The sequence below is a fragment of the Microtus pennsylvanicus genome, chromosome 12 (genome assembly GCF_037038515.1).
Source record: "Microtus pennsylvanicus isolate mMicPen1 chromosome 12, mMicPen1.hap1, whole genome shotgun sequence".
NCBI lineage: Eukaryota > Metazoa > Chordata > Mammalia > Rodentia > Cricetidae > Microtus > Microtus pennsylvanicus.
In genome coordinates this window covers 3,763,581-3,790,325 of record NC_134590.1, presented here as the reverse complement: position 1 = coordinate 3,790,325, position 26,745 = coordinate 3,763,581, and the positions used below count along the sequence as shown (strand labels likewise).

The window sequence follows — 26,745 nt, the reverse complement described above, 5'->3', positions numbered from 1 at the left end:
CTTCCTTACCACCTGTATGGTTCTCACCATTTTGAATGATCTGTCATATCTCTTTATCAAGAGATGCTTCTTTTCAAACTGAATCTTTATTAATTTTGATGGTATCCATAGTTTTTCTTCTCCTGTGGAAGCAAATGCAAAACCCCTTCCCCAATGTAGTACATCTCCTGGCTTCCATTGTGAGGTCAACACATCCTTGAAATACACTAGCTGATTTAATTCCGAAGACATTTCTATTATCCAATGTCTCTCTGCTGCTGTTGTCCCTTTCTCATTAGTGTTAAAGAAATTCAAGGTTAATAAAGGATTATATAATCTATTTCTGGGGGTATTTTCCACCCCTTTCTGTTTGTTTAACATAGCCTTTATAGTTTGATTTGATCTTTCTATAACTGCCAGACTTGTAGGATTATGTGGTATACCTGTAATATGCTTAATATTATAATAAGCAAAATTGGTTTCATTTTTCTAGAGACATATGATGGACCATTATCTATCTTTATTTGTGTAGATATACCCGTGATGATCATAACTTCTAATAAATGTGTGATTATTGAATCAGCCTTTTCTGAGATTAAAACAGTTGCCCGCTTAAAACTTGAATAAGTCAATGGTGTGGTATACACATTTTAATTTTCTAAGTTCTGCAAGTGGAACACATCTATATGCCATATTTCATTCCTTTCAGTACCCCTTGGTTAGCCCCTGCAGGTAGCAGTGTTTGGTTATAGAAAGAGCAAGAAGGATATCTCTTTATAATCTCCTTAGCTTGTTGCCATGTAATAGAAAACTCTTTCTTTAAACCTTGCAAGTGACATGATGTTTTTATAAAATCCTGAGTCTTGCAACACACTTCCAATCAATTATTGATCTATTTCTGCGTTACTTTGTGCAGAAATTGCCAGCCCCGTATGTGATTGGATGTGTGTTATGTATATGGGGAAAAGTTTATTCCTGATTACATCTTGAACTAGTATGAATAATGAAGTCAACTTCTGTATCATTTGGTATAAATTCAGCAATTTCAATATGCAAACAACTCTTTCTGCAGATTATGAATCAGTGACTATATTAAGAGATTCTTTAAAAACACTTAACACCATAAGAATAGCATGTAAATCTGCCTTCTAGATAGAATTATAGGGGCTTTGTTCCACCATACTTAATTCTTCTGGTTTATAACCTGACTTCCCTGATTTATTTGCATCAGTATAAAATGTATGGGTTCCAGTTATTGGAGCATCACATACAAATCAGGGAAGAATCCAAGAGTTCTCTTTATAAGGTTAAGTCTATAGCTTTTTGGGTAATTGCTATTATTTTCTCCCCCAAAATTATCACAAGCTCTTTGCCATGGTTCATTGTCTTCCCATAACCTTTTTATTTCATCAGTAGTAAGAGGCACTATAATCTCTGCTGGGTCTATTTCTGATAATAGACAAAGTCTAAATTTACCTTTTATAATTAATTCAGAGACTTTTTCCACATAAGTTTTGAATTTTTTACTTGGTTTATGTCTTTAAAGATCCATTCTAAGATAATTTTGTCCCTCTGCTTTAAAATTACTGTAGGAGATATTCTGGAAGGCAGTATGACTAAAATACAATTAAGATTTGGTAGAGCATCTCTTGGATATATTCTCAATAGAGATGCTCTACCTTACTACAAAAGTATTTGTTCAACTGTGTTCATAGCAGCATTATTTGTAATAGCCAGAACCTGGAAACAACCTAGATGCCCCTCAATAGAAGAATGGATAAAGAAAATGTGGAATATGTACATATTAGAGTATTACTCAGCGGTAAAAAACAATGACATCTTGAATTTTGCATGAAAATGGATGGAAATAGAAAACACTATTCTGAGTAAGGTAACCCAGACCCAAAAAGATAAATATGGTAAGTACTCACTCATACGTGGATTCTAGCCATAAATAAAGGACATTGAACCTATAATCCATGATCCTAGAGAAGCTAAATAATAAGGTGAATCCAAAGAAAGACATATAGTTATCCTCCTGGATATTGGAAGAAGACAAGATTGCCAGGCAAAAATTGGAAAACTGGGGAGTGGGGGTGGGGTGGGGATAAGGGGAGATGGGGTGAAAAAAGTGAGAAGGGGGATGGGGAGAGCTTGGGGTAATGGGACAGTTGAGATGGAGGAAGGGTGAATATGGGAGCAGGGAAGTATATATCTTAATTAAGGGAGCCATTTTAGGGTTGGCAAGAGACTTGACTCTAGAGGTGTACCCAGGTGTCCATGGAGATGTCACCAGCTAGATCCTTGGGCAGCTGAGGATAGGGAACCTGAAACGACCCTATCCTATAGCCATACTGATGAATATCTTGCATATCACCATAGAACCTTTATCTGGTGATGGGTGAAGCTAGAGACAGAGACCCACATTGGAGCACTGGACTGAGTTCCCAAGGTCCAAATGAGGAGCAGAAGGAGGGAGGACATGAACAAGGAAGTCAGGACCATGAGGGGTGCACCCACCCACTGAGACAGTGGGGCTGATCTAATGGGAGCTCACCAAAGCAAGCTGGAATGGGACTGATGGAGCATGTGATCAAACCGGACATTCTGAACATATAGGATGAGGAGGGCTGACTGAGAAGCCAAGGACAAAGGCACTGGGTTTTGATCCTACTGCATTTACTGGCTTTATGGGAGCCTAGTCTTTGTGGGATGCTCACCTTCCTAGACCTGGATGGAGGGGAGAAGACCTTGGACTTCCCACAGGGCAGGGAACCCTGACTGCTCTTTGGACTGGAGAAGGAGGGGGAGGGGAGTGGGGGAGGAGGAGGAAAATGGGAGGAGGGGAGGAAGTGGAAATTCTTAAGTAAAAATAAATAAGTAAATAATAATAAAAAAGATTTGGATTCACCCTATCTGCTTGTGCCTCCTGTAATTTCTCCTCAACAATTGTCAATTTCTTTTCTGCTTCAGCTGTTAATTCTCTGGGACTATTCAAATCTTTATCACCATCTAAGGTTTTATTTAAATGAATTATTGGATCAGGTGATATCCCAACAGCTGGTCGTAGACTGGAAATGTCTCCTAACAATCTTTGAAAGTCATTAAGAGTCTACAACCAGTCTCTCCTAATTTGTGCCTTTTGTATCCTAATTTCTGCAAACCCATATTGTAACCTAGGTAACTGACAGAATCTCCTCTTTGTATTTTTTCAGGAGCAATTTGTAGTCCCCATTTTGGCCAAACTTTCTTTACTTCTTCAAACATTCTTTCTAAAGTATCTATGTTTGAACCAGATAGCAAAATGACATCCATGTAATAGTAAATTATAGACTTAGGAAATTGCTTACGCTTTTGTCTTTCCTTGATCATTTACAGAAGTCTGTCAGAATATGCATTTCCTATTGGAATTTTTAACTTATCCTCCATGTTTATGCCATCATCTATAACAGTATGGTCTTTTACAGAAAACTGTGGATTTTTTTCATTTTTCTGCTGAGACATATCCTCCACAGTTACTGGGAATGACTGGGCCATTTTTGGCTTGGGGGCCTACAAGAGGCCCCACAGGAAGTTTCCTTATAGTATTGGGTTGCCTTGTCTATCTTCATTTAATCTGCATTCATTGGTCCAATATTGGCTTTTGCCACATCTTCTGCATCTACCTGAAAGCTGAGTCCTCCTATTCTTGCCATTCCCAGAGGAGCTATTATTCCTAAGAATTCCTTATCTACAATCCCTTCTCAGATGTTCTATTCTAAGACAATTAAAACATTTGGCATCGTTTGGAAATTGCTTCTCCTACCCAAGATTTAGTATTATAGTCAAATGTCTCAATGTTCATATATGCAGAATTCATTCATCCATAGGTGCAGATCTAATCTTTAAAGTCCCAAGTATCTTTTTGCATTCTAAGTTGGCATTTTCAAAAGCCAAAGATTCAATAAGTACTTATCTAGCATCTGGATCTGTTATTCCTATTTGTACTGCCTAAGTTAATCTTTGTAAGAAGTCACTAAAGGGTTCTCTATGGCCCTGTTTAACCCTGGTATATGATTCAATTAGTTTTCATAGTTCTTGAATTTTGTCCCAAGCTTTTAAGGCAGCTTTGTGGCTTAGAGAAATTTGTTCATCATAAAGAGCTTGAACCTGTGGGTCAGCATAAGTGCCCTCACCAAGAATTTGATCTTGGGATGTCTCAAATCTTTTTGCTTTTCCCTGTTGTTCTAAAAATTTTAGCCTCTTCCTTGAAATAACATGTAAACATCAACTGGACCCATCATCCAGGCCTGCTGAAACTAACAGAAGCCAGTCATGTGGTGTCGCCTTAATGCTAGAAATCCCTTATCTCCCTAACAAATGCAGTATGCAAGCCATAAATTATGACAGCTTGCTTAATTTCTTTTAGATCATTCATTCCTATAGGTATCCATCTACCTTCTTTGGATCCTTTTGGGCTTTAAGAACTTGATGCTTTGTCAGAGCAGATTATAGGGTAGGAAGCTCAAACTCTGGGCAAGTCATCTCTGACAGCTACTGGTGATGTTAAGTGCTGTCCTTGTGTCTTCTTTCCCTGCTTATCAGCTCCAATAATTTCCCCAATCATTTCAAATCTTTTTACTACTGTCTTTTGTAAAGCCTGAATCTCGTGACCTATATATATTTCTAGTGATTTCATTGAGGCACCTAGCCTCTGGTCCTAATTCTGCACATGTGATTCCAAGGGCTGAAGTTTCTCCTTTAAAGATAACACCTTATTCTTGGACATTATTTGGATATCATGCCAACCTGGAGAGATACTCTGTCTGCTAACCTACCATAACTTTTCAACAAATTTTGATTGTCAAATTCAACAGTATGAATTCTTTCTGATTATTTCTCAGTACCCTTAGACATGCATTCAATTTTGTCTGTCAAATTAATGTTACCCTTTTCAATAGTATTAATTTTTCAGGTAACTTTTGATTTTCAATGGTATTAATTCTGTAAACTAGCTGTTCATTATTAGTCTCTAAAGACTGTATCATTTCTAAAAGTGTCAATTCTTTCTTAAGAATAAAATATGAAGAAAAAACTGAGTCCCAATATCCAATAAGTGGAAGTATCACCATAACCATTTAAGTCTTGCAGAATACAATCCATAGTATTAGCAAAAAAAAGTTACTAAAAGTTTCAATGTTATTGTAGTCTGCCATATTGTTTTATTAATTATCTGTTATGAGATCCTGTAAATTGTTTTAGGTGTAATAATGTGTACTGTCCAGCAGGTGTCATGGTTGCAGAGTCGTGACTAGCAGCGAATCGACCTGTGGCCACACAAAGGGTCCTGAGCAGCTTTAACTTTCCGCCTTTGGTACTGGTTAAATACTGAGAAATATGCTTTGTTTGGCAAACTAAAAGCAGTTAAATCAATTCCATATACGAAGCAAGAAGCCCAGATCTCATGAGCAGGGAACAAAACCTGGAAGTGTACAAGAGACACCACGCAGCAGGAATATGGCAGTGGAGGCGAGGGCAGGTGTGCTTGTGCTTGGTAAATTTCCAAGTTGCTGTAAACAGTTAGCACTGCCAAATCCTCCTGCCTAAACTTCTAGGTTATAGGGCTTACAATTGTGAATGGTGAATTATTTTTCAATTGGTTTCTTCAGAAACAAAATGAAGCTATAAATCAATTTATATTAACAATGTGGGCATTTAAGAAGCCATACCCTTGGCTGCCCTGACCCCCGTGTTTGTCCCTTACTGTGTTAATCATATATTCTCCTGTTTGTTACTCCCACCACAATCTATTAAAAAAAGAAATAAAAAAATACAGACAGACAGACAGATGCCTTTGCTTCCCTTTTTTCTCTTTTTGGGGCCTGGATCCCCAACATCCAGTTGATGTGGTCCTGACTTAAGGCTCAGTGCAGACTGGAGGCTTCAGGACAACGTAGTAGACGAGAATCTCGATTTACCACCAGGAGGCGCTAGCTCCACTCCTCTCTTCTGGCTCCGCCCAGGCTCACTTTTTTCCCCTGAAGTTCCTGATGCAGACAGAGGCTGAGAACAAGCCGAGCAGAAGCCTGAGAGGCTCCTCTTCCCCTGCATCTGACAGCAGTGAGTATGGGTGACTTTCTTATAGTATAATTAGCATCACACACCTCACTGATTTACAGTGCACAATTGTGTGGCTATGGGAATATTCAGAGGTGTGCAAGCATATTCCATAATCTACTTTGTTTATTTAATCCAGATATGCTTTCCCACAGCTTCTCTCAGTATTTTTTTTCTCTAGATATTTTGTTTTATTTATTTTTTCTTGGAAAAAAAATTTTCCACCTCCTCCCATCCTCCCATTTCCCTCCACTTCCTCCCACTCCACTCCCCCTCTCCCCACTCCTTTCCCCCTCCCTCTCCAGACCGAAGAGCAGTCAGGTGGAAAGCCCAAGGTCCTCCTCCCTCCATCTAGGTCTACGAAGGTGAGCATCCAAACTGGCTAGGCTCCCACAAAGCCAGAACATGAAGTAGGATCAAACCCCAGTGCCATTGTCTTTGGCTTCTCATCAGTCCTCATTGTTCAGAGAGTCCGGTTTTATCCCATGCTTTTTCAGTTCCAGTCCAGCTGGCCTTGGTCAGTATTTTTAACGTGTGGGGGGGGGGAGGTGGGTTAAGAGCACCAGGAGGAGGGAAGAGAACTAGGGGGATGTTCAATGTGTGTGGAGATCATAGGATAAAATTTGAAAATCAGTTCTTTTCTTCCAAGTAGTTGAGGTATCTCTCCTTCACTTTGTTCCTTGCCGGGTACTCCAGGGTAGCTGGTTCTTCAGCTTCCAGGTGACCTTCTGTGCTTGGATTATAAAGGTATTCTTCTTTTGATGGTGTTCTTTGACTCTACTCAAATCACCAATCTTGTGTTTCCAGCACGTTTACCTGCAGAGACCTCTTGGTGAACCCTGGGTGGTTTTCAGAGCCCTTTTCTTGGTATGTGGTTCAGAGCATCAAATCCAGAGCCTTGCATATGCCACTGGAATTTTTAATATATAAGCGTTTCATCCACAAATAGGGTAATTTGACTTCTTTTTTTACCTCTTTGTAACACTCTTTTTCTTCTCTCATTTTATTTCTCTGAAGATCCAAGCTCTGTATTAAATAATAGTTGAGAAATGATCACTCGGGTCTATCCTGCATTTAGAGAAATTTAAGTTATTCCCTATGCAGTATATTGCTGTTGGTGGTGTTATCACAGTGCCCTTTCTTGTGTGTAGATGTAAGTTTTCTCTTTCTGTTTGTTCAGGGCTGTAATCAAGAATGAGTTTAGTTTTTTTTTAAGAACTTCCCCCATCTACTGAGATTAGAATATTAGTCTTATCCTTGATCATGTTATGTGCTGAACTTCCCTTACTAATTTGCATATGCTGGACTATGCTTGCAAAAAACACAGTGTTCGTTCATCATGTGTTTCTGTGCTTCCTCTTGCTGTTGACTTTTTCTACAATTCCATTATAATCTGATAGGATATAAGAAATTACCTTTTTGATTTGTTAAAAGTTTGTGATAGAGTGTTGCAATTATTAACATGTGGTTATCTTTATTTTTCCTAACTTTGGCTGGATATGCTTTGTCAGGTAGGAATGGAGTGTTCCAGTCTGTTTGCTTAAAATGCCGTTTTCCATCCTCCCACTTTCAGACTTCTATGCATTGCCAGCTAGTTGAGTTTCCTGCTTCAACTGGTTATTGTTTTCTGCTTTTCAGTTCAGCCTGCCAGTTGCATCTTTTACTCTAGAATTGAGACCATTTATATTTAGGTTACTGTTAAAATGTTTGTACTAACCGGGTGGTGGTGGCACATGCCTTTAATCCCAGCACTCGGGAGGCAGAGGCAGGTGGATCTCCATGAGTTCGAGGCCAGCTTGGCCTACAGAGTGGGCTCTAGGACAGGCTCCAAAGCTACAGAGAAACCCTGTCTCAAAAAAGTAAAAAAAAAAAAAAAAAGTAACTAACTAAATAAAAATGTTTGTACTGAATGAAATATTGGTGGGCTTCTCTTCACCTTCTCATTTTCTGATTTGGTTTCAATTGCTATGTGATATTTTCTTTCTCTCTCATCTTAGATGTTTGCTGGCTCACTGGCACTTTGCTTTTGATTGCTGTGATAAAACATCATGATCAAAAGATACTGGGGGAGCAAAAGGTTTATTTGGCTTACACTTCCACATCACAACCAACCACTGAAAGAAGCCAAGGCAGGAAATCAGGCAAGAACTGAATCAGAAACCATGGAGAAATGATGGCTTACTAGTTGCTTCTCATGCCTTGCGCAGCCTTCTTTCTTAACCACCCCGGACCCCAAAGTGGGATGGGCCCTCCCACATCAATCATCAATCAAGAAAATGCCCCACAGCCTTGTCAACTGATGCAGGCAATTCCTCACCTGAGGATTCTTCTTCACAGATGACTCCAGCGTGTGTCAAGCTGACAAAAACTAACCAGCACATGTACTGTTACTGCTGTTTATTCCTTAGAACTACAGGAGTTATTTTCTCCTGTAGCGATCCTAGCTTTCTGTCTTCTTCCTTTGTGTTTTTATTTTCCCATGAATGTCTTCTTCACTGCTGCCTCCGTGGTCATGCATTGCTTTAGCTGTGTTCATCTTGAAGGTCTTTATAAAGGACAAATTTGCATGTAGTCACATTGGCTATCCGTTGTTTTCATTGAGAACTCAAAATACACAGTTGCAAGCTCTTGCCTTTAGCCTTTCTGTCAAGGAATGTGCTGTTCTTCTGATTCGTTTTCCAATCAGGTCCATGCTAATAACTTGGCTGATCTCTGTAATCATTTCCAGCATTCTTTTCTTGTTCTGTACGCTGAATTTTACCAACGGTGTGATATGACAAGATTATTTTCTGGTCCAATCTATGTGGTAGTCTAAATCACCTCTTTGCCTGGATGTCCTAATTTCTTCATAGATATAGGGAATTTTAGGATATTGCTTGAATGAATAGGTTTTCTATGACTTTAGCCTGTATTTCAGCATTCTATTCAAGTAAAAATATTACTGTATGGTCTTTCTGTCATATCCTGGAATCATCATTATTTTTTTTAATTTCTCTCAAATAAAGAGTAATGCAATAAATCTTTAACCTTGTATTTGAAGTACTGGTTAAAGCCTTCCTTTTTTTTGTTTAAACAGAAAAAGGGGAAATGATGGAGGAAGGTCATTGGCTAATAAAGGAACTGCCTTGGCCCATTTTATTTGTTAGAACATAGGTAGGTGGAGTAAACAGAACGGAATGCTGGTAGGAAGAGGAAGTGAGCTCAGACTCGACAGCTCTCCTCTCGGGAGCAGACGCCTCAGAGAGACACCATGCTCCCAGCTCCCAGGCAGATGTACGCTATGAAGCTCCAACCCAGGATGGACATAGGCTAGAATCTTTCCCGGTAAGACTGGTGCTACAGTTTATTAGAGATGGGTTGATCGGGATATCAGAATTAGCCAGTAAGGGCTAAAGCTAATGGGCCAAGCAGTGTTTAAATGAATACAGTTTGTGTGTTGTTATTTCGGGCATAAGCTAGCAGGCGGCTGGGGTGTTGGGGACGCAGCCCCGCCGCTCCTATTACTACACTCTGTTTTCCCTTCCACAGCTCTTTTTTAATCCTTGCACCACAGTAAGCCTTTATGGGTGACACTGTGTGTCATTGTGGTCAATGCAGTCTGAGATCTGAGAGACAGTGTTGGTCTTTAGGATGAGAAGGAACCAGTTTACACTTGCCAAAAGCCACAAACCTCAGAATAAACAAAAGTGCTGGGAGATGAAAGCCATGAAAGATGATGCAGCTTGTGAATTCATTGTTCTTCAATAACCTAACATGTATCTATCCATGTTTTTCACATGACATCCCTGTGGCAGACATTGATCCAGTGCATTTATTCCCAGTTCCACTCTGCCATTCAGGAGGAGACAGTGTCAGGTCAAAGAACTGCAGTGGAACAATCCTTTCCTACACTATGAATGTATAATACTCTCACCGGTTAATAAAACCTCACAGGCTGGCAACTGGGCAGGAGGCTAGGTGGGAAAACCAAACTGAGAATGATGGGAAGAAGGAGGCAAGAGTCAGGAAAGATGCCAGTCAGCTGCTGAGCAAGCAGGTCATGTGGAAAATGAGGTAACAAGTCATGAGCAACATGGTAAAGCATAAATAGAAATATGGGTTAATTTAAGTGTAAGACGTGCCTACTAACAAGCCTGAGTTATCAACTGAGAATTCATAATTCATATTCATCTTCTAAGTCAGCTATTTGGGACTGGGCAGTGGGGACAGGAAACGTCCATTTACAAATACCTATGCTGTAGTTAAGTCTCAGGAGATTGGTAGGTCTCTTCTGCCAGCCTGTCTTCACCAGGGCAGTCTGTTTCACCATGGAGTTGCTGCCCTGATCTCACACATGCTGACTGTGCACTGACCTGTGCTCTCAGGCCCCGTCTCATGTTTCTGTATGTGCTATTGTCTTCTGCACAGTCTCCCGTCACAGGTGTTCTTGTATAGGAACTTTAGACCTTTTTGTCAAGTCCTGCAGATGCCTTATGCTCCCCTGTACCTCTATTTCTCTCCAACATGGAGATTCTTTTTTCATATGATTATTCTCATTCAGAATGATTTAATTTCAGTATCAGTTGTGAGTTTCTCTACTTCTCTTTCTTGAGCTATCAGTGTTTAAGTGGTTGCTAAATACATTTTTGAAATCTTAATTGTGATTGTTTTGAAATAGATTTTGTATCTTGTGATAAGAAATCTGTAATTCTTTTCTTTCTGTCTTTGAATGCAGCAACCAATTGTCATATTATTAATGATTGATAATTGCAGTATGGATTACTTGTGAACCTCCCTGTAAATTCTCACTTAAAGAATCGTTGGTCTTGTTAATCCCATGCCAAGAAGTTCGTGATTGAAATTTCAGACAACAGTTTTTGAACAGGAGGGGTTTCACACTGAGTAGAGCACACTGATGTGGCAGAGGTTTAGCTTCATAGTCCTAATCCCCAAAGCCTAAACCTTCTGGATCTCAAGGCACAGAGTTTAGAGCATGTCATTGTTCTGAGGATCTAGGTTTGCTTGGTGACAGACTGCTAATAATTTTCAAGAATAACAGGTCTTCTTGTGGATGTGTTTAGCAGGTTTTGTTTTCCAGTCTTTTCTGAAGTTGGCCCTGTACTTGGGAGGTTTCATGGCTTGTGGCAGGAGGAAAGGCAGGTGGGGCTGGGCTGGCTTCCCTGCTGCTGTCCCTCAACCCTGGCTGCTTTGGTTGTCATCAGAGCTCTTCACACAGCTGCCCCCACCCTGTCTGCTTTAAGGATGCTCCTGGAGGAGGCTTGCCTGAGCAGGTGGACCCTCAGAGGCAGGGGCTCCCCACCCCAGATGTCAGGTCTTAAAAAGAAAAACCAGCTTGTTGAAGATGGCATTTTAATCTATTTCACACACTCAGTTCACTAAAAGTCTTACTTTAAAGCAGACATTAGTAACTTGTGAAATGAGACATTCAAATTTCATTTTTATTTTGTTTTCTTCCAAGTCTTAAACTGCTTAACTATTGATTTGGTGTCTTTAATCACTGACATTTTAAAATCTGAGTCTTCCTAGAATTTAAACTTACCTGTTACAATAACAATGATGTCATTGTCGGCAGTTCATCATCTTGGCTGTCTGAAGATACCAGAGGTGCAGTCAGAAGCTGGAAATAGTCAGAAATGTCTTCTCATCGCTGTGAAAGTCCAATTTACTATCTTAGTTGACCAAATCTCTCTCTCTGCCCCCTATACACACACACACAAATACACACACACACGCACATATACACAGAAGAGATGTGGTAATGGTGGTCATGTATTCAGCCTCTGAACTTAGAGTGTATCATAATACGCTTTGGAAGTAAGATAAATCTTCCCCCTCTTCTTTCCCCTTCTTCCCTTATGAATTATGAAGAACATTTATACTGCACTCATTAGGGCTCATTTGTTTCTTAGGAGTTTGGTGACTAAGAGGAGTCTATGTCCTCAGTTATGTCTGCTTCTCATTGGGTCCTTAGGTAATCACAGCCATGTGAACTGTTAATCAGGAAGGAACCTGCCTATGAGTGCACAGTTTAAAATAATCCTGAAGTGTGCTGTGTTTTATGATACTGTTGTTTGTGTGGACCATCAACTTACTCTTGCTGTTCCTTCTACAGGGAGGAAGAACCTCTCTGGATGGCATCCAATATTGACCCTGTTGCAATTCCAATGATAGAAAGAAATCCCAGTGACCTTCCTGGAATGGACACCAGTGACCAGAACACACTGACTGGAGAGGCTGTGCTAAGTTTTCATAACATCAGCTATCGGGAAACAGTTCAGAGTGGCTTTGCATTTCGTAAAACAACACGTGTGATAGAAAGACTATCAAATGTGAAGTATGTACATGAACTAAATAAACCAGTGTATTGAACAACTCTTTCAACAAACACAGACTTAGATTTCCTCTATTATCAATAATTTTTGTCTCTGTGTGTGTACATTTATGTGAATGTATGTGTCAGTGCGTGTACATATATCTGTGTATGTGAATATATCTGTTCATGTGTGTGTATAACTGTATTATGTGTGTATGTGTATATATCTGTTTATGTGTGTGTATAAATGTGTTGTATATGTATGTGTATATATCTGTTTATGTATGTGTATATATCTGTTTATGTGTGTGTATGAGTGTACGTGCATGTGTCTACATCTATTTGTGTGTGTATAAGCATACGTGTGTGTATTCACATTTACGCCTGTGGCACAAGGCTGTCAGAGGACAGCATTGATCACTGATCTTCACCTTTTACCGTGTTGCAGACAGAGTTCCTCATTGCTCACTGCAGTGTATGCCAGGCTGGCAGAATGCAAGTGTCCTGCGATTCTCCTGCCTCTGTCTTCCATCTCTTTATAGAGCATGGAGTTACAGGTGCCCACCACTGCCCCTAACTTTATGTGAATTCTGGAGGCTTAACTGAGGTCCTCACCCTTGCACAGCAAGTGATTCACCAATGAACCATCCCCAGCCTCACCTTGTTATACAGAAAGATCCAAGATCACAGTGAAATTCATGAAATGGAGACTGAAGAACAACACAATGGATGAATGGCGCAAAAGCTGGTTCTTTAAAAACACAAACTTGGCAAACCCTTAGACAAAATACAGAAAACAACAAAGAAATTATTTAAATTCAATAAAATTCGGGATGAAAAACATATCAAAAATGAACTGTTAACATCAAAGGATAAGGGATACTGAAAATTTATTTCCTAGAAATTTGAAAATATTAAGGAACTATGTACACATTTATACATACATGCCCTCCCAAAACTGAACTGAAAGTTAATAACAGGATGACTGATTCAGTTACCAGTGATGAGAAGAAGCAATGAGGAAGTCCCAACAGCAGAAAGTCCGGGTCCTCAAATATTTGCTCAAAATTTATTAAGAGCTAAAATGAACATATTTACAACCAATTCCGAGGACAGAGCATACATGCCAAGCTGTCCCCACGCAGTCTGTGTAGACTCTTTCTCCCGACCCCAACCATCACCTCTATTATTGAGCATTGGTCGTTTCTGCTCCTCAGCCTACAACTTCCATCATTTTCTTACTAAGAGGGAAATGGGCAGGGCAAAGGATATTCTGAATATGACACTGTCTGAACATTAAATCAGAAATGGGAACATAGTTATGCTTTCTATAAGAATATGCCTTTTTCAATCTGGGTATTCACTACTCTGAATCAACCAATCAATTTTTGGGCATAATTTGTGTTTATGCTGTACTTATTCAGCAGTAAATAATGACCTCTACTTGAGGAATGTCTCCCAATCCTAAACTGAGCTTATTCTGATCTCTTTATCAAGGAAGAAAATCATCATTTTTGTTGTGTATTTAGCTTTTCTATTTTGATTAAAATGGTATTTTTGTTTTGTTTTGAGTGTTAAATTTGGCAATGCTCTCCTGTCCTCTGAGTGCTTCTTTCTAGTCTTTAGATTTCTACTTGAGATGTATTGATTTGGGTTTGGTTCTATTTTAATAATAGCAGCACTGTTACGGATACCCCTTGTATCATAGCTTTCTTGTGATGAGGAATACAAGGCAGCAAGCAGGGTTATATGAAGACAGTGCTCATCAAACATTGGCAAGAAGCTGTTATATGCTCAGCACATAAAGGCCGTGTGTGTAATGGAGTCCTCCTGAAAACCTGCTACTTGCCTCAAGGACACAGAACTTAGATGCACCATGTTTCAAAAAATACAAATTCTTAAGTAATAAATAAAAATGGTTTTTGTGATACCTGAGGCATTTTATGACAAATCACCACTAGAATTCCAAATCTTTTAAAATAATTGACCTCCATTAATATTTAATTTTTTCTTAGGAGTTTGTGTTTATTTTCTGTGTACAATTTCATCCAACTTCAATATCATATTCAGTGTAGATCCTAAATGAATATAACTTCTTTTAAACAGGGAAATCAACCAGTGTGATTTTGTGTTTACAGTGGGATCATGAAACCTGGCCTCAATGCCATCGTGGGACCTCATGATGGAAGCAGATCTTTGTGAGTATAACAGACAACAAATGCAAAGACTTTGCATCCATTTTCTGTTCGTACAAATCACTTTTACGGGACTTATTTAAGTTATGTGAGTATATCTCTCTGGCCCCGTGTGCTGTGGATAACATGTAGGAGGATGCGTTCTAATTTTATGCCAAGAGCAGGAAGTCTTACTAAGTCAGTTTACTACTAGGAAATGATAGAGTGATTGGCATATAGTGTTAGATCATATTATTATTTAATGTAGGAAAAATAGTTTAACATTAGGAAGGTGAAGCAGAAGTTGTCTGAGGGCAAGAAAACATCACCAGAAATAATTCTCAAACTACAACAGCACATTACCAGTTTGAGTTCCAAAGGACATACAGATTGTGTCTTGCATTCATAATTCTGGGCTGTGTTAGAGCACATACTGAACAGAAAGGAGTGTGTGTGTGTGTGTGTGTGTGTGTGTGAGAGAGAGAGAGAGAGAGAGAGAGAGAGAGAGAGAGAGAGAGAGACTTCAGTTAAACTTATGCAGCATTTTTATTCTGAGCATCTGAAAGCTGACAGCTGTTACTGAAGGGAGGGAATAAATCACACAACATATGTAACCCTTATAGGTTGTTAGATGTCTTAGCTGCAAGGAAAGATCCACGTGGATTATCAGGAGATATTTTGATCAATGGAAAACCTCGGCCTGCTAATTTCACGTGTACTTCTGGTTATGTGCCACAAGTAAGTGTTGGTGGGTTTGTAATTTTAGATTTCCCTTGATTCTATATGGTTAGATGTTCAGCTCATAGCATTGTGTGTTTCCAGTTCATTATATGACGTATTTATAGGCCATACTTTCTCTACACTGACTTTTCACAATGACTCATTATCCTGAGGTTGGCAATGTTAAACAGGAAGATGGAAAGGGATTGGAATATGACATCAGCAGCACAACAGTCATAATTTTAGCTGTAATTTAATCCTACAGGAGACTACAGTTGTCTAATTTTGTCTTTTCTTCATCTCTTTCCTCAACGTAGAAGATGCCTTATGGAAATAATTTCTGATAACAGTAACCAAAATCCCTGTGCTCCACTTGGAAGGCTAATGGGAAGGGGGTGAAAATGAGTGCATCAGGCTTTCCATTGAAATCAGTAACATTTGAAAGAATATTTTTAAGTATAGCACTATAGTGGATGTGCTTTATGTTAGGTTACATATATTAGAGTGATGGTCTTACTATTTGTAATTAAATTTAAAATCCCACCTAACCTTAAGAATGACGTGGTGATGCGCACAGTGACTGTGAGAGACAACATAGAGTTCTCAGCTGCTCTTCGACTGCCAATGACTATGACAAGAGATGAAAAAAGAAGGCGAATTAATGAGGTCCTTGAACTTCTGAATCTGGATAAAGTGGCAAATATCAAGGTAATGTGAAGAAAAATCTTGAAAGATTCAGAGCTGAGAGAGAAAGACAGAGAGAGAGAGAGAGAGAAAGAGAGAGATCCCCGTGTGGATAGTTAAGAGTAAGTGACCTGGTACATGATGTAAAGTGGAATGTACGCCACAAAGCCTTTTTTTCAATTGTTTTTATTGAGCTCTACATTTTTCTCCGCTCCCCTTTCTCCTCTCCCCTCTCCTTCAACCCTCCCCCAAGGTCCACATGCTCCCAATTTACTCAGGAGATCTTGTCTTTTTCTACTTCCCATGTAGATTAGATCCATGTATGTCTCTCCTAGTGTCCTCATTGTTGTCTAGGATCTCTGGGATTGTGGTTTGTAGGCTGGTTTTCTTTGTTTCATGTTTAAATACCACCTATGAGTGAGTACATGTGATAATTGTCCTTCTGTGTCTGGGTTACCTCACTCAAAATAATGTTTTCTAGCTCCATCTATTTGCCTGCAAAATTCAAGATGTCGTTATTTTTTCTGCTGTGTAGTACTCCATTGTGTAAATGTACCACATTTTCTTTAGTCATTCTTTGGTCGAGTGGCATTTAGGTTGTTTCCAGGTTCTGGCTATGACAAACAATGCTGCAATGAACATAGTTGAGTATATATATCCTTGTGGCATGATTGAGCATCCTTTGGGTATATACCCAAAAGTGATATTACTGGGTCTTGAGGAAGGTTGTTTCCTAATTTTCTGAGAAATCACCACACTGACATCCAAAGAGGCTCTACCAGCTTGCATTCCCACCAGCAATGCAGAAGTGTTCCCTCTTCCCCACAACCTCTTCAGCATAAATTGACATCAGTGTGTTTGATCTTGGTCATTCTGACAGGTAAAGATGGAATCTCAGAGTTGTTTTTGATTTGTATTTCTCTGATGACTAAGGATGTTGAACATTTCCATAAGTGTCTTTCAGCCATTTTAGATACCTCTGTTGAGAGTTCTCTGTTTAGGTCTGTACTCCATTTTTTATTGGATTATTTGTTCTTTTGATTACCAATTTCTTGAGTTCTTTGTATATTTTGGAGAGCCTTCTTTAGAAGGGCTAAACCTGGGAATGGAGTGTGACCCAGCAGGGAAGACTGTCCCTCACATGGCCATTTCCAAGTGCTCCTCACATGAGCCTCCTCTTCCCTCAGCCTTAAACTCTTGACTTTAGAGAATTTGGCAAGTGCTTTCTTCTGCCTATTGTCTCTTCCTCTAGAGGACTTGTCCCTTGTTTCAGAATGTGCTTCTGCACTGACACAGGACAGGAGATGGAGAGCTCAGGCTCTGTGTTCACTTTGCATTTGTTTCCCCCCAGGGTTTTCCTCGGTCTCTTTAACATTTACTTCAAACTTATGTATTGAAAGTTATTTCCTGTCATCTTTCTTTTTGTGCTTTTATCTCATCCTGTCTGTGGTGCCCAGTTTTAACTGTCAACTTGACACAGTCTAGATTCACATTGGAATCATCTAGCAGAGAGTCTCAATGTGAAATTGTAGTCAGGTTGGCTTGTGGGCATTCCTGTGGGTGATTGTCTTGATTACATTAAGCGGTGTGGACAGCCCCAGCCCACTTAGGCAGCTCCATTCTTTTGCTTTAGGTCCTGGGTGGCATACAAATGGAGAAAGTGAATTGAGCACTGACAGACATGCCTGCATTCACCCTCTCTGTGCTCTGCACTAGTTAAACTGGCCAGAAAACTAGGGTATGCTTGTGCCCTTGCTCCACACTTCTTTATTTTATGTAAATATTTATTTCAAAACCCTGTGTAAGGTTTGATGGATACAACCTTCGGCAAGTGTAACAGTGAATCGACCAAGTGATGCCTCCTGTTGAGATTTGTACAGGATCAGGAAAGGTAATAGATAAACAGTGGTTTCGCAGCTGAATGTTTTAGTAGATAAGTAGCTTCTTACTGACATATTAGAAAGAATGTTGAATAGTATTTCATCCCTGAATACATATTCTTTATCCATGAATGTTTACAGAGCCTGAACAGGTATTTAATTTATTGTATGCCTAGAGTTTTTCAACATTACGGTTGTTTCCCTGTTGTGTGTCCTCCAAACTGTCATGCCCCTCACAATGACATCAACTCATTTAAAAGATTATATACAGATGTCTGCAGAGCAGACATTTGGGGATATGAAAATGATCTCCCCAGAATATGGCTCTCATGGATTAACTCTTGAGGTGGCTCCTCCTTAGAGGCAGTGAGGAATAGGGAGGTACCAGCTGCTGATTCTCACAGTCCTTCTCCACAGTTGTTTGTGAGATGTTTGTCTTGTTGGGAAAAATAGTAGAAAAGATGACATTTACCACACTTTCTTTTTTATAAGTGATAGAATTTTGTTTGCTTTGACTCTGCTTATTTATGTGGTTTTATGTTTTCAATAGGATACTCTTCTATGTTTTTAAGAATAATTATTCATTTCCCTAAGTTGTTTATTTTGTTTTGTTTTTAGGGATAATATAATTAGATATTTAATAACTTCTTGAACATCATGAAATGTAATGGATTGCAAGAATTTTAATATAACATTTTATTAATTAATTTTTTTCATTTATTTTACTTCCTGATCAATCCCCTCTCATCCCTTTCCCTTTCCTTATCCCCCTCCCCAGTCCACTCTTCCTCCACCTCTGTTCAGAAATTGCAGGTCTCTATGGGTGTCAGCAAAGCATGGCATATCAGGTTGAGGTAGGACTAAGCTCCTCTTGTTTTCTGTACGTGTTTTTGAATTGTGTCTCTCTGTGACTGTATGTTGGTATGTTATTTTGTGTGTGTGCCTATTATGTCAGCATATTGTGTCCTGTGTGTATTATGTATTATATGTATTTGTATGTGTGTTGTGTAGTGTGTGTGATGTTGTGTTATTTTTATGTTGTGTAGACTGCCTCTGTCCTATGTGTGTTGGAAGGGTATGAAGTGGTGACTAAATTACTACAGATACTTCCTTTTCTTCTATCCCATCTTCTTTGTTCTTTAGACAGAGATTAGCACAGTCTTCATGTCATGTCTGACCTGAGTCTTTCTACTCACCTGGAAAAGAAAAACCTCCTTTCTTCTCCCAGGTGCCCATATTTCTGCTCATCAGGATAATAATATAACAAAATCTTTTACTGCTGAAACAGGTGTGTTCAGCAAACAACAGTGACTGTTGTTTTGTTGTTGATAATGATGGTCATTGTTGCTTTAGCCCAGATCTAAAGAGCTCAGGAAAAGGACCAGTATAGCAATGGAGTTGGTTGCCGAGCATCCCATTTTGTTCTTGGATGATCCCACCACTGACTTAGACTGGAGCACTACTACTGATGTCATCTCAGTCCTGAGAAGGTAAGTGCTGAAGGAGCATTAACTTTTATTGACTTAATGCCTGATCATATGTGTGTATTTTTGATGCAGGAGATTCAGAAGTAATGCTGACTTGGGGGTGATGGCCTCCAGTCAACACCAAGGTATGAAAAAATTCCATGGATGTGGAGAGAACCATGAGTGTTTCCATCTGAGGGGAAAAATAAGAAAACACATAAGCTTTCTCATGGTAACTTTTCCTTCATCTTTTAAAATCCTCTCTGAAAAATTCTCTCTTGCTCCTCCACATGGCTCTACACAGCCTCCCCACACACACAGCCTCCCCACACACCCAGACTCCCAACAATTATATGTTACATTTTCAGGATCGACCCTGTCTCAAAAAACAACATAGTCACATGTTTCTCCATGGCAGATGATGTGGGAAAGTTTTTAAGTTTGGAGCAGTTCAAGGAATCATGGAGAAGGTTTTGCAGCTGCACCATGGTTTAGTGAGAATCACAGATACACTATGGGAATGTAAACATGCCAGTTGAAGGCTGAGATGTGAGGCTTCCTTTGCTAGGAATGTTGGCCTCTGGGTAACTTCATGTATAGAATAAAAAGTATTGTCTCTAGGATTAGCCCTGGATGTGATGGCTGAGGGAATGATTGCTAAGATCTGGGTCCTAACCTGGGAAGAATGAAGTAAAAGGAATTGTATTTCCTTCTTTCCAGAAAGATGTCTATGGCTGAAATATTGATAGAAAAAGTGTAAGGGTTGGGTTTTGCACATCTTAAAAATTAATAGACTTTCAAACTGACTGAATAACCCTAAGACTATATAAGGACCATCCCCTTCCCATGACCTAGGCTCCTGATTGTTGAACTTTACTGTATCGTCTATCTTTTCTTCCCCTTGTTCTTTGCTTTGTTCTGACATGATATGATGGTCCATCACCCTAAATACTGTTGCCTATCCCTCAAGGAATGAAGATCACTCCCTCACTGTACCTTCCAGTGAGGAATTCAACAACTGGGGTTTTGCCATCTTCTAGACTGTAGACTCCTCAGGTGTCACCACCTTCCCCAGCCATCCCTTTTCCTGTCAATTTCAGGATACTCTTAGATCAAGTTCTTGCTCATTTTTCAGTATGGAACACTTCTCTCTGTCCCTGTGTCTCATACCATGGCTAGGCTTAGTGCATTGCATGGGGTCATCCCAAGTGTGACTCATCCCAGTGTTCTGGGAACAGACGCAGGTCCTGATATGCTGTGTTCTTCTTGCTCTGAACACTCATAGAAGTACACTCTAGTTGTAGAAAAATTTTTTCTAATATTTCTATTATATGTGTGTTTGAGTTGCTTGGTGTGAGTGTGTCTGCATGTGTACCTCTGTAGCCTGTCTGTAGAGGTCAGAAGACAACTCAAGAAGTTGGCTTTCTCATTCAACGAAATGTATTCTGGGGACTGAACTTGGATCTTTTGACTTGGTATCAAGTTCCTTTACCCACTGAGCCATCTTGTTTGCCTGTCTTGAATCTTGACCATCTAGTGACGCTGGTCGTTGCTGGGTTATATGATATGAAGTTGCTGTTTTCCTTTTGTGGGTTTATTAATTGTCTCTCAGGGAAAACAATCAGTTATTATGCCTAGTATTCTGCCCTTATCTTGTCTCTACAACCAGTTATCCTTTGGGAATTCAAGGTATGTGCTACCATACCCGGTTCTCTCACTCTCTTTTCCATTTTCTACCTCATCTTTTTCTCCCTCCCTCCCATCTTCTTTCCCATCTTCTCTCCATTCCTTCATTATGTTCTTCCTCCCTCCCTCACTCTCTCCTTCTTCCCTCTCTCTCTCTCCTCCCTCCATTTCACTTAATCTTTCTTGGTGTGGGATAATGGTCTATATTCTGTTAATTATATTTTATATAAACACTGATTGGCCAGTAGCCAGGCAGGAAGTATAGGTGGGATAGCCAAACAGGAAGTACAGGTGGGTCAATGAAAACAGGAGAATTCTGGGAAAAAGGAAGTCCTAGTCTGCAGTCCTGATCCAGCCACAGAGCAAGCAAGATGTGACTACCTTGCTGAAAAAATATCAAGCCATGTGGCTAACATAGACAAGAGTAATGGGCTAATATATGTTATGAGTTAAGAAGCCTGAGCTTATGGGCCAATCAGTTTATAGTTAATATAGGCCTCTGTGTGATTTCTTTAAGACTTAACAATTGTGGGAACCTGGCAGGATGGAAGCCGCAGACAACACTTTCTCTTTGTCCTTTCAAATAGGATCTTACATAACCTAGGTGTGCTTTGAATTATGGATCCTCCCAAGTGCTGGGATATTACAGATATGCCACCATACCCAGCTTTTAGAGAAATATTTTCTTAGCAGTTTTAAGCACTGTTTTTGGTTATTGATTCCTCTAACAGAAGAAATGACTTCCTGAAATGATCATTCAGATGATTTTTCATGCTACGGAATTAAACCAATGATCAAATCCTAGGTTTGCACCTCACTAACTGTGACCCCTTTGTCTGTTGCTTGACATTTTAAGCTTTATCAACAGAAAGAGGGAAATTATATTAGAATTGTCTTATGCCTATATTGTGAAAATAGAAATGAGGTTATTGCTGAAGTGTTTAGCGGGAGAGCGAGTGGTTAGAAATGTGAGTTACATAAGAACAGTGAACATCAATTCCTGAAGAGACAGGAGGTGTGAATGATTGACAGGAATTGTGCATACAGTCACAGCTGTAATGTTTGCTCTGTCATTGCTTCTCAAGCTTGAGTGAACCTGTCAATCACCTGGGCTGTCTGTTCATGATATGGATTCCCTGCACTGACTCCCAGGTGTTCTGACTCAGTGTCTGAGAAGACAGCACTGGGATCAACGTGGTAACACTTGAGTGCACTACTGACGTCCCACATGTTAGAAGTCATAGACTATTAAATAAAAACTTGGAACTTGGTTGCACTATCACATATATAATACAAGTGAGACAGGTGTTTTTAAGAAAAATTCAAGCTGAAATGGGAACCTAGATTATAACTTCAGGAATAAAATATTTTTTGAGAATCTCAAGATTCCACTATCCAGTGACTTATAATTTTCCTCTCTTTGAACTTAGGATGTCTATGAGGGGACGGACAATCATCTTCTCCATTAATCAGCCCCCATACTCCATCTTCAGACTGTTTGACAGCCTCACCTTAGTGGCCTCAGGAAAAGTCGTGTTTCATGGGCCTGCGCAGGAGGCTTTGGTGTACTTCATATCTATAGGTATGACTGGATTTGCTGTGAGAGCTCCTTCATTCACGGGATCTGGGGAGAGAACGGGGGTTCTCAGGAATGCTACTTGGCCCTCGTGCAGACTTACTGTGTGTGGGCTTCTCCATTTTAAATATGTTTGGTTAATTTGGTAACAGGATTCTGTTGCTTGTGCAGCACGGGCTTGTTGTGCAGGTCTCTTCCTTTCTCCTGTCCTGTATCATGCCTGTGTGCAGGATTTTTACTGAGTCTCTTGTTTTTCTTCCCAGTTGTGGTGACCCTCTTAATTAACATGCAGGGCTCAGGCCCAATCATCTGTCATTTGAACAGCTTTGAAAAAGCCCAGCATCATCGTGTTCTTGGTCATGTAGCAGATGATGATTTTCTGTTTTCCCCTAGTGTGACCTGACTATCAGAAACTGTGAAGAGAATGCTTAATTTAGTATTAACTTTGCATCAGGTTTAGGCGATGCTAGGGGCCTGCAGTGGTGCAGGTCTGGCTTCTGTGGACTCATGTTTTTTGTCTGCTTGTTTTTTTTTTCAGTCAGATTGGATGATGGCATATTTTTAATGGTTTATGTCATCAATTTCATCTTTGAGAAATATGGATATAGTTATAGATGATTCTCTTTGATACAAATATAGGTTTAAATATTTGCTGTCATTTAAAGTTGTGTGGGCAATTGTGAGTCTATGGAGTCCAATAAAAATGTAGGCCAAATTCAAATGATTCGTTCACAGGAAGAGTTCATATATCTATGTCTAGTCTATGTCTATTCTATGACAATGTCTAGTCTACCTCTATGACCAGATCTATGTCTACTCTATTTCCAGGCTTAGATCTAGTCTATGTGTATGTCTAGTAGTCTTTGTCTATGTCTAGGCGATGTTTATTCTGGCTATGTCTGTGTATTATATATGTGTATGTGTGAATGTGTGTATAGCACCAATATAAACACATATATGTATACAATAGGGTGTAAAGCAGAGAGTGCTGATATATTATGAGTGTATATAAGTAGAAAAGGATGAGTTAGGGGAGGGGAGGGTCAAAAAGATGAAGAAATTCTTAGATTCTGTCTCCCCCCTCCCACTTTTCCATTCTCTGAAAGAGTATTTTCACATTTGTATTCATGGTCTTCCTTTTTTGTAGGTTACAACTATGATTCCCACAACAACTCCACAGACTTCTTCCTGGACATCATTAATGGAAGTTTCTCTGCTCTATTCCACACAGAGGAAGATGGCCATGAAGGTATGTGAGTCTTTTAGAGACACAGATTTTTGCCTAATTGATCTTATTAAGACACAACTGTTGTAGCCTTGGGACCAGCATCTAGGCAGCTCAGGTTTCAGAGGGAAGCCATGGGGCTGGTGAAGCTAAGACCTTTTTTACCTAAGGGGTTAGGAAGAAAGACACTCACATTCTGTTAATCATATCATTTATTCATCAGCCTCTTCTGATGGACTGACTGGGATGAATCTGTCTGTGTGGTCACAGCTGTACAAATGTGTGTTTATCAATTGTTACATAAAGTATTTCCTCATTCCAAGGTCCCCAACCTTGATCTACATGTCTTTTTGAAGGGAACATCAAGTGCTTCCATGACTCGAGTCTTTCATTAAGCATTTTATGCAGTACAGAAACAACACACGAGCCCCAGGTGTGCATGAGGTGTCCTGTGACCAAGGTCATGGGATGACCACAAGGCCCTCTTAGTAAAACAATCCTTATCCTCCACATGGATTCTTCAGGGTCAGAGTACTTCCAAGAAACACTGTTTATCCTAATCTCTGTCCCATATGGTAATTTTGCTAAATTCCTACAGTGTACAGGTGACATGTTTTTCATCTCCCTCACAGGATTAAAAGCAAGGTCATCTCAATATCCCATATACATTTACACCTAAGTAACATATTGCAGATCAACAGAGCATAAGCAGAGAGCAATCATCTCTTCACACACAAATCCCTCGCTGGCTGGCACAGTGTATACTGTGCCTACAGAGAGAGAATCAGTAATTCTACTGTATATCTGTAAAGCCAGTCACACAAGAAATGCTAAAAAAATCACAAACTGAAACTTTATACATAAAAGACAATTTATCGGCTGTAATTAGATCCTTGGGGTGTATACCCATCTATTATTAGTTTCTTGTATCAGGAGAATTAAGGGCAGGGATAGGCACATGGACACCAAGACCTATGTCTGTATCTGTTAAACATTTAAGAGAATTAGCGCCAGCCTGGCACCTAGAGAGTTCAAATGTTCTTTAATCATTAATCTGAGCTGTTATCTAATCAGTTTCTAAGGTGGAGCTCAACGGTCTTGACTGAAAGGCATAAGTTTATATAAACCTCTATCCATAAAAGTTCTGCATATTATTGTCAAATAAAATGGACAATTAGGGAGGAAGTCATCTTTATAATAATTCACAGTTAAAATTGTCTAGAAGAATAGGATATTTTCAAAGAGATAAACATTACCTTACAGGCAGTGGGGAATTTCACCACAACCTGTTCAATCATGGCAGATATCAGGGAAAGATAGCAACAGCCAGAGAGCAAGGATTCAAAGGGACTGCAGAAGCAAAAGACATCCTGAGATTTATGATCAAGAGGTCCTTATCTAACTGAGATTAACCATCAATGTGTTTCCTCCTCTTGGGCTGACACCCCAAACCTCAGTCACCACCTGCTGCTCCTCTGACATGTCCTCTGGCATCATGACCTTTGGCACACAACCACATAGAAACAGCTTTTATGTTAATTCAGTGTCCAAAATTAAATAGCAGACTTTACTGTCTGTTAGTGCTAAGTGTTTTTTTAACTTAATTTATAAATGAACATTTATATGATATTATCACAAGGGAAATTTCTGTCTGAAACTAGATGTACCTATTGTTTACCATGTTATTCTTTTTATTGTTTTATATATTGCTTGCTCATGTAGTCAGACTGGCTTTAGATGTGTGCTCTTTCTACTTCAATTCCCAAGTGTAGGCATTACAAGGCTATGTCACCATGCCTGGCTTTGTTTATAACATTTTAAAAATATGATACTAGGCAGTTCATGAATTTGCATATACATTCACATGTGGCATAAAGGAGGGACCAGACTTCTACATTAAGAAGTATAGATCCATAAGGGAAGGAGGATTTTGTTAAGAATTGGGGTCCATATGGTAAAAGGCCAATCAGATTGATGTATCCATGGGGTAATGACAATAGTCAGGTCAATCATAAACACTTTTCTAATCTGCGAAGGAATTACACAGGAGTAATTTTATTATGCTCAGAGTTTGGTGGGCTGAAGATGGAGCTCAGCTGGTAGATTGCTTGCCTAGCTTGCACAAAGGCTTGAGTTTGGTTCCAGCACATAACTGGGTGTGAAGGTGCATACCTGTAATCTCAGCATTGAGACAGAGACAAGAGAACTTGGAGAAGTTTAAGGTCACTCTTGGCTTCAAAGCAGCTTTGAGGCCAGTCTAAGGTACCTGAGACTGTCTCCAAGAAAAATTGATACATAATTTATGTGTTATTCATGTGTACTGTCTCAGAAAAATCAGTTAAATTATTGTATGTTTCTTGTCTTTATCCACTTTCATCCCAAAGCTGATGAACATAAAGAGCTTTCTGAGAGACAGAATCACATCAGCGAAAACTTAGCCAATATGTATGCCAAGTCCTCCTTATACAGCAAAATGAGAACTGAACTGGATCAAGTGTTAGGGAAACATAAGGAAGGGAAAAGCTCAGTCTTGGAGAAGATCACGTGTGTCACCCCTTTCTGGCATCAGCTCAGATGGATAATCTGTCATTCATTCAAAAATATCAAGGATTTTACACGAATCACTGTAATTCAGGTAATTTTTTGAATTATTTTAATCGTGAATCTCAATTGGGAACAACTTGTGTCTGAGTCAGTCTACTGCAGGGCCAACTTATCTTCTGCTCCTTCCATGCGTTTGTCATCTCCACTCTGCCTGGCATAGAGAAATGTTCAATAGAGCAAGGAGAACATGAGTAACATTTTACTTACAGAAAACCTTTTAGTGTTTTTTTTTTTATCTAGAGGAATTGTAATTACTAATCCAAGCAGGAAATTTAATTCGAAGAATGCAAGAAGAAATTCAGCACACCTATGAGCTCCTCACACCTGTCTGCTTTATTTCAC

At 39.5% G+C, this 26,745-nt stretch overlaps 2 protein-coding genes across 2 annotated transcripts in view; one reads left to right on the top strand and one right to left on the bottom strand.

Annotated features, from left to right (window-relative positions):
• Positions 1-26,745, bottom strand: part of LOC142832680 (ATP-binding cassette sub-family G member 3-like) — a 158,955-nt gene that overhangs the window by 46,917 nt on the left and 85,293 nt on the right. The gene's annotated exons all lie outside the window — the stretch shown is intronic.
• LOC142832688 (ATP-binding cassette sub-family G member 3-like) overlaps positions 6,393-26,745 on the top strand; it is a 41,839-nt gene continuing 21,486 nt past the window's right edge. The window contains exons 1-9 of the mRNA XM_075943373.1: positions 6,393-6,592; positions 12,188-12,409; positions 14,527-14,586; positions 15,186-15,300; positions 15,838-15,990; positions 19,200-19,336; positions 22,429-22,580; positions 23,722-23,823; positions 26,184-26,434. Coding sequence (XP_075799488.1) covers positions 6,561-6,592; positions 12,188-12,409; positions 14,527-14,586; positions 15,186-15,300; positions 15,838-15,990; positions 19,200-19,336; positions 22,429-22,580; positions 23,722-23,823; positions 26,184-26,434 — 1,224 coding nt within the window. The 5' untranslated portion in view covers positions 6,393-6,560. The remainder of the gene's footprint in view (positions 6,593-12,187; positions 12,410-14,526; positions 14,587-15,185; positions 15,301-15,837; positions 15,991-19,199; positions 19,337-22,428; positions 22,581-23,721; positions 23,824-26,183; positions 26,435-26,745) is intronic.